This window comes from Salmo salar, chromosome 27 (assembly GCF_965601325.2).
Source record: "Salmo salar chromosome 27, fSalSal1, whole genome shotgun sequence".
Taxonomy (NCBI): domain Eukaryota; kingdom Metazoa; phylum Chordata; class Actinopteri; order Salmoniformes; family Salmonidae; genus Salmo; species Salmo salar.
This window is the reverse complement of record NC_138317.1, coordinates 27,178,668-27,187,500: the sequence shown is the minus strand read 5'-3', so window position 1 is coordinate 27,187,500 and position 8,833 is coordinate 27,178,668. Positions and strand designations below refer to the sequence as shown.

Below are 8,833 nucleotides of genomic sequence, written 5' to 3'. Positions count from 1 at the left end.
ACCAGGTAGTACAGATCAACAGGATACCTCTCTAACTGTTGTACTGCTACTATCACACTGGCCTCAGCACCTACACACAGTGTCATGTTTATTTGGAATAAAACAACCATTGGAAATATCACTCACCAGAGTTCTTGCAATGAAAGCAGCAGTAAAACTGGGAAATAAAGCTCGGGATAGGGCTGTTGTGGTGACCGTATTACCGCCACGCCGGCAGTCATGAGTCATGACCGCAGTAAAATTCCACGTGACCGTTTAGTCATGGTAATCTCCTCTCATGCACTCTGGACATGCTTTGGTAGTACCCAACTCACTAACAACCATCAACCATCTGGTATTTAGGGCTCTATTGTCCCTCCATCAGGTCCTAATGGCCTGGTACTCAGGGCTCTATTGTCCCTCCATCAGGTCCTAACAGCCTGGTACTCAGGGCTCTATTGTCCCTCCATCAGGTCCTAATGGCCTGGTACTCAGGGCTCTATTGTCCCTCCATCAGGTCCTAATGGCCTGGTACTCGGGGCTCTTTTGTCCCTCCATCAGGTCCTAATGGCCTGGTACTCAGGGCTCTATTGTCCCTCCATCAGGTCCTAATGGCCTGGTACTCGGGGCTCTTTTGTCCCTCCATCAGGTCCTAACAGCCTGGTACTCAGGGCTCTATTGTCCCTCCATCAGGTCCTAATGGCCTGGTACTCAGGGCTCTATTGTCCCTCCATCAGGTCCTAATGGCCTGGTACTCGGGGCTCTATTGTCCCTCCATCAGGTCCTAATGGCCTGGTACTCAGGGCTCTATTGTCCCTCCATCAGGTCCTAATGTCCTGGTACTCGGGGCTCTTTTGTCCCTCCATCAGGTCCTAATGGCCTGGTACTCAGGACTCTATTGTCCCTCCATCAGGTCCTAACAGCCTGGTACTCAGGGCTCTATTGTCCCTCCATCAGGTCCTAACAGCCTGGTACTCAGGACTCTATTGTCCCTCCATCAGGTCCTAATGGCCTGGTACTCAGGACTCTATTGTCCCTCCATCAGGTCCTAATGGCCTGGTACTCAGGGCTCTATTGTCCCTCCATCAGGTCCTAATGGCCTGGTACTGAGGACTCTATTGTCCCTCCATCAGGTCCTAATGGCCTGGTACTCAGGACTCTATTGTCCCTCCATCAGGTCCTAATGGCCTGGTACTCAGGGCTCTATTGTCCCTCCATCAGGTCCTAATGGCCTGGTACTCAGGACTCTATTGTCCCTCCATCAGAACAGCTGTGTACCCTGTGCTACTTTCTCAAATCATCAATAGCCTGTGGTCGCGTCATGCAGCCTATAAATGTTTTGATTTCTAAGACATTCTAAGGTTTGTATCATTCAGAACTAAAGTTGCCAAATAAGTCTAGCATATAGGACCTGTTTCAAATGATCACTTTTACACTTAACGTAGCCACTTCATATGCACACTGGCTCCAGAATGGGAAAAATATCCTTTCTATTTTATTCAGTTCAATTATATTCTTCTTACTATTAAATCATATAATATTAAATAATGGCACAGGACTTATAAGCACATCTTATCAGCTAAATGAACAAGCCTACAGCCCATGGAATGGAGCATAGCCAGATAACATACAGTAAGCCAACTCATATTCTGTTCTTCTGAAGTACATTTTTTTCATATCTTAATGTTTCTTTAGACCTGACTAAAATAAATATTGGATTCATTGTGATGGTGTATATTAAATTGATTTATTTGACTTTTAAAAATGTACGTGCTCCAACGGCACGCATCAGAGGCTTGTTTGCAGCTTGTATGTGTGGAGTCCTGGAGATGCTAAATGTGTTTATGTTCATTAACGGTCAGTTACTGTGAGACCAGCACTCTTTCACCTGACAATAACGGGCTGACAAAATTTCATGACCGCCACAGCCCTAGCTCAGGACAACATATACTGAACCAAAATATAAACGCAACATGCAACAATTTCAAATATTTTACTGAGTTAAAGTTCATATAAGGAAATCAGTCAATTGAAATAAATTCATTAGGCCCTAATCTATGGATTTCACATGGCTGCGAATCCAGATATGCATCTGTTGGTCACAGATACCTTAAAAAAAAGATAGGGGCATGGATCAGAAAACCAGTCAGTATCTGGTGTGACCACCTCATGCAGCGTGACATCTCCTTCACATAGAGTTGATCAGGCTGTTGATTGTGGCCTGTGGAATATTGTCCCACTTCTCTTTAATGGATGTGCGAAATTGCTGGATATTGGCGGGAACTGGAACACGCCGTCATACCCGTCGATCCAGAGCATCCCAAACATGCTCAATGGGTGACATGTCTGGTGAGTATGCAGGCCATGGAAGAACTGGGACATTTTCAGCTTCCAGGAATTGTTTGCAGATCCCTGCAACATGGGGCCATGCATTATCATGCTGAAACATGAGGTGATGGCAGCGGATGAATGGCATGACAATGGGCCTCAGTCATGGTATCTCTGTGCATTCAAATTGCCATCGATAAAATGCAATTGTGTTCATTGTCCGTAGCTTATGCCTGCCCATACCATAACCCCACCGCCACCATGGGACACTCCGTTCACAACGTTGACATCAGCAAACCACTCGCCCACACAACGCCATACACGTGGTTTGTGGATGTGAGGCCGGTTGGACATACTGCCAAATTCTTTAAAACAACGTTGGAGGTGGCTTATGATTGAGAAATTAACATTCAATTCTCTGGCAACAGCTCTGGTGGACATTCCTGCAGTCAGCATGCCAATTGCACGCTCCCTCAAAACACCTCAAGACATCTGTGTCATTGTGTTGTGTGACAACACTGCACATTTTAGAGTGGCCTTTTATTTTTCCTAGCATAAGGTGCACCTGTGTAATGATCATGCTGTTTAATCAGCTTCTTGATATGCCACACCTGTCAGGTGGATGGATTATCTTGGCAAAGGAGAAATGCTCACAAACAGGGATGTAAACTAATTTGTGCACCAAATTGAAGAGAAATAAGCTTTTTGTGCATATGTAACATTTCTGGGATCTTTCATTTCAGCTCATGAAACATGGGACCAACACTTGTTGCGTTTATATTTTTGTTCAGTGTATGTACAACATACAGCAAATAACTTGTAAAGCGGACATACATCAAGACGTACAGTAAAACAGGACTATGTGCAGTCCGCCATTCAGTGAGTTATTCAGTGGCAGCTATACTCTGCCCCTCACCTGGTCTGAGATTGAGGGTGATCTCTCCCGGTGACACCTGAGTGTTGCTGGTCGTAGCATTGACCTCCACCATGACCTGTGGATGCTCTATGAACTCTAGGCCACACCCCCTCCTTGCCAGGTTCCCCACCAGGTCGCAGCGCTCTCCCACCTCTGCTCCATCCAGGAAACCCTGTTAGGGGTCAGAGGTCAGGGGTTGGAGGTCAGGGCCCATACCTTTCTCTCTGCACATTATATCAGAGGTCAATTCCAATTTCAAATCACTCCAGTCAGGAGAGGTGTACTATATAGCAAGTGTAACTACACTGTAACTAACTGTGTAAGTGAAGTAGGGATAAATAGCTAAGTTATTACCATCATTGCAATTCATTTTTATTGCCATTCATTTTCGATTTTCTTGAACTGAGATTTTAATCTCCTGAATTGCCTGAATAGAAACCGAGTCAGTTGACTCTGATGTTCAGTTGTATAACTGGAAATAGAAGTGAATAAACTGACGACGTGGGACTGTGTGCGTGTGAGTTGTAATTATTGTTTAGAAGCTAGGCAGTGCCTTGCAGTGACATTACACAACACAGACAATAATCCCAGTATAGAAACACACTTCTGTGAGTTGGACTGTGTCAACTATGTCATGGCTTAGGGCTTTAGAGTGGCTGGTCAAAGAGGATTACAGCCCCCTGATACCCTGGTACTACTGACACAAAACAACAGCCCTCTGATACCCTGGTACTACTGACACAAAACAACAGGCCTCTGATACCCTGGTACTACTGACACAAAACAACAGCCCTGTGATACCCTGGTACTACTGACACAAAACAACAGGCCTCTGATACCCTGGTACTACTGACACAAAACAACAGCCCTGTGATACCCTGGTACTACTGACACAAAACAACAGGCCTCTGATACCCTGGTACTACTGACACAAAACAACAGCCCTGTGATACCCTGGTACTACTGACACAAAACAACAGCCCTCTGATACCCTGGTACTACTGACACAAAACAACAGCCCTGTGATACCCTGGTACTACTGACACAAAACAACAGCCCTCTGATACCCTGGTACTACTGACACAAAACAACAGCCCTGTGATACCCTGGTACTACTGACACAAAACAACAGCCCTCTGATACCCTGGTACTACTGACACAAAACAACAGCCCTGTGATACCCTGGTACTACTGACACAAAACAACAGCCCTGTGATACCCTGGTACTACTGACACAAAACAACAGCCCTGTGATACCCTGGTACTACTGACACAAAACAACAGCCCTCTGATACCCTGGTACTACTGACACAAAACAACAGCCCTGTGATACCCTGGTACTACTGACACAAAACAACAGCCCTGTGATACCCTGGTACTACTGACACAAAACAACAGCCCTGTGATACCCTGGTACTACTGACACAAAACAACAGCCCTGTGATACCCTGGTACTACTGACACAAAACAACAGCCCTGTGATACCCTGGTACTACTGACACAAAACAACAGCCCTGTGATACCCTGGTACTACTGACACAAAACAACAGCCCTGTGATACCCTGGTACTACTGACACAAAACAACAGCCCTGTGATACCCTGGTACTACTGACACAAAACAACAGCCCTCTGATACCCTGGTACTACTGACACAAAACAACAGCCCTGTGATACCCTGGTACTACTGACACAAAACAACAGCCCTCTGATACCCTGGTACTACTGACACAAAACAACAGCCCTGTGATACCCTGGTACTACTGACACAAAACAACAGCCCTGTGATACCCTGGTACTACTGACACAAAACAACAGCCCTGTGATACCCTGGTACTACTGACACAAAACAACAGCCCTCTGATACCCTGGTACTACTGACACAAAACAACAGCCCTGTGATACCCTGGTACTACTGACACAAAACAAAACAACAGTAAATACTGCTATAAAGAGTTAGGCCTGAATATACACCAGAGCCAATATTCAATGAAAATATTCTATAAGAGGTGTCTGTAATCAAGAGGCATGTTCAATTGAGTATTGCTTTAATCTGTGTCTGGGAAACCCGCCCTAGATTTCTCCATAGTGGTCAGCTCCGGCCCACTTCAACCTTTGGTTCTGTTAAGTCCCTCTAAACCACAGTCATACAGGGACTTTCCTAACAACAGACCCATTAGACTGGTACTAACAGAAACTGACAGTGTATGTTGGAGGAGTTTTCAGAATGAGTTACCCCACTCTGAGACAGGGTGTGTGTGTGTGGGGGGGGGGGCTTTCCAATTCACGCACCAGTGAGCCAACCCACTCAAGGTCTCAAGACCAGTGTCCCAGGTAATGATAAGGTGTGTGCGTGTGTGTACGAATGTATGTATGTGTGTATGTATGTATGTGTACGAATGTATGTATGTGTGTATGTGTGTATGTATGTCTGTGTGTGTGTATGTCTGTCTGTGTGTGTGTTGTCTTCAGGAGGTCGTGATGTCCTAGTTTACAGGTTCTCATGGTCACTTATTGGGTCAGAGTACAAGAACCCAGGCACAAACACTCACACACACACACACACACACACACACACACACACACACACACACACACACACACACACACACACACACACACACACACACACACACACACACACACACACACACACACACACACACAAGGAAAGGGTTATCAACAGGGTGTATAAAAAGTGTGTGTGTGCGTTATCTATGACAGACTAAACACATAGATAGAGCCAGAGCCTGTAGAAGTGTTTGAATTACCAATCACAACTGGCCCTGTCACTAATCTATGTGCTGACATGTCAGAGAGAGCACCTTCTCTACAGACTAATGTGAATGCTCTACTCCTCACTCTCCATTCTCTCTCTCTGTGTCCCCCTTCTCTCTGTCTCTCACTCTCTCCCCATCTCGCTCTCTCTTACCGCCTCAAAGCACCAGGCACACTGTGGTCCGCGTCGGAGGCACTCTGAACACGACGAGACAGGAGGAGACGAACATACACTCTCACCTGTGGAGAAGGATAGAGGAGAGGAAAGGAGAGGAGAGAGAATTAACACATGAAAGACTGACTGTGTGAACAGTCATTAACCATGCAGCAGTAAGGTTCTGTCAATTACCATGTTTAAATCAGGAGTGTAGAGGAACAATGTAGACTCACAACAGATCAGTGTGTGGGTGTGTGTGCGTGTGAACAGGTGCTTCAGTGTAGTTCATGCACTCATTTATTCACAGGGTCAGTAATCACATTGCAGTCAAACACCATAATCTGACTAGTTCGTCTACAGACTAATTCTTCTACAGACAGTAGAGTGTACTGTTTTTCTAAACAATGCCCCACATCCATAAGCACTATGGACCTAATTCTACTACTAAGCCAATCTATGGCTCAGATCCCATGCATTCCCTGTGAGACTGGTATTGTACAGTAATGTAGGCCACGAGAGGAATGCTGCAGATCTCAGTTTACTAATTTATGAAATAATGAATGATGAATTAGTGAATTAACAAGCAGCTCTAACCTAATTACTGTGCCAGTTACAGCTAGATTACACAACACTATAGGCTAGAGCAGTACCTGGTCAGTCGAGGGCTGATCACGTCACTTATAGATCAATAAAAATACCATGATAAACATGACTAATTCCTGAAGAGATGTATAATGTAAAGCTGGGAATATAACAGTATGATACATGTATTTGGTAGATGCAGTGCGTTGATAAGCCTCTGTGATTGTCATTGTTATTGACTGAAACGTGTGTGTGACGTTCCGTTGTGGACGGTGACAGATGACCAGCCGAGACATTATATATTATATATATATTTATAGCTATCATCATTATCTGACAGTTCATTCATTCTTGAAGATTCTTTCACTAATTCATCTGTCACACAATGATGATGGTTCCATCTATTAATGATGAGCGCATTAACTCCACAGTAGCCTAACCTACCTATCCAGGTACATTCTGTCACTCACCGGAATCTGAGCTCCCGCCAATGATGTTAGCGGCCAATACCACGCAGAACAGCACGCAATGCAGAGTCGGGTAACCGCATTTATGTAGCCAGGAAGTCATATCTACACCGGGGGCAGGCTGTAGGAATCGGATCAGCTCGAGACACCGGCAGCAGGCATGCAGCTCCGGTCACCGCCTACTACTGACACTCTCCAATAATGGGAATCAACCGGGAAATACCGCACGACCGCGTGAACAAGAGGCAGCGCCAGGAATGAACGGTGCGTCGTTGGGGCATTGTTGTTTGTTTTATTTCCGCCCAATCCAAACAGCCGATTATTCCCAGAAATCTGATTCACGTGGAATTCACTTGGCAAGCTCTTTATAGTGCGAATGAGAAAGTGAAAACGAGACATCTCTCTCTATTGTGCATCTATTCCAGCCCGCAGCAGGTGTAGTGACGTTTTGTGTGCCCCCCGTCACATACTGTGTCCCGGGAGAGACTTCACTGAGCTCATTCAAACAACACCAGTGTCTCAGCGCGCTCTCGTTCCTCTCCTTTGTTTCTATCGTTTTCTTCTTTGCAATGTTTCAGCGTTGAGCGTCTCACGACCATATGCTGATTGTAAAGCCCAGCCTGAAAAATCTGTCTCTCTCTTGGTTTTATGCGGTGCACTGACTCAGGCACCGTCATGGCAACGATGCTTCCCACACATGTGAGAGAGAAATGTTCTGCAGTAAAATACTTTGTGTGTGTGTGTGTGTGTGTGTGTGTGTGTGTGTGTGTGAGAGAGAGAGAGTGGGTGGGAGACTTTGACACTACTGTTTGACTAAGTTCTTCAGACCCATCATGTTATTATGAAGTGTCTCACTAGTGTTAGTCTAATGTTGTTGTTGTCTGAGGTCAGGCGGGGGGAGTATTGTGTGTGTGTGTGTGTGTGTGTGTGTGTGTGTGTGTGTGTGTGTGAGAGAGAGAGAGCCAGTCAGTCAGGGTAATTTAAACAGAGTGTAGTTCACAGTCCCGTGTTAAGGGGGTTAGTCTATTATAAAGAAAGATTCCTGCGACATAGAGTAACCTCCACTAGCCAGCTGGACTTCTGAACAGGAGCCAGATGGAGGGGGGAGGTAGAGGGGGAGGGCGGCGAGAGAGGGTTGTAGTTAACAAATCGCTTGTCCAAACGACAAGAGAGGAAAACGGCTTGAATGCGTCTTTTAGAGAGGGGACAAAATCCAACACGCAGTAGAACAGCCAGTACCTAAACCGATAGAGAGGGAGAGCTAGATAGAGAGGGAGAGCTAGATAGATAGAGAGGGAGAGCTAGATAGATAGAGAGGGAGAGCTAGATAGATAGAGAGGGAGAGCTAGATAGAGAGAGAGATAGATAGAGAGGGAGAGCTAGATAGAGAGCTAGATAGATAGATAGAGAGGGAGAGATAGATAGATACATAGAGAGCTATAGATGGAGGGGGGGGGGTGGGGGTGAGTGCCCTCAATAGGCTCCTTAAATCCTGTTTGTGACACTCAGGGCTGGAGTAGAGCCAATTAGTCATTCTTCTATTCATTCAACTACAATATATTTTCTGCTTTTCACACACACCACACACATATGCAGGCATGCACACACACACACACACACACACACAC

At 45.6% G+C, this 8,833-nt stretch overlaps 1 protein-coding gene across 1 annotated transcript in view; it reads right to left on the bottom strand.

Annotated features, from left to right (window-relative positions):
- The window catches only part of LOC106588794 (integrin beta-8), a 61,905-nt gene extending 53,891 nt beyond the window's left edge, over positions 1–8,014 (bottom strand). Inside the window, exons 1-4 of the mRNA XM_014178221.3 lie at positions 7,209–8,014; positions 6,154–6,239; positions 3,224–3,395; positions 1–70 (exon numbers count right to left, since the gene is read on the bottom strand). The exon at positions 1–70 is cut by the window's left edge and continues 37 nt beyond it. Coding sequence (XP_014033696.2) covers positions 1–70; positions 3,224–3,395; positions 6,154–6,239; positions 7,209–7,308 — 428 coding nt within the window. The 5' untranslated portion in view covers positions 7,309–8,014. The remainder of the gene's footprint in view (positions 71–3,223; positions 3,396–6,153; positions 6,240–7,208) is intronic.
- Between the last annotated feature and the right edge of the window lie 819 nt (positions 8,015–8,833).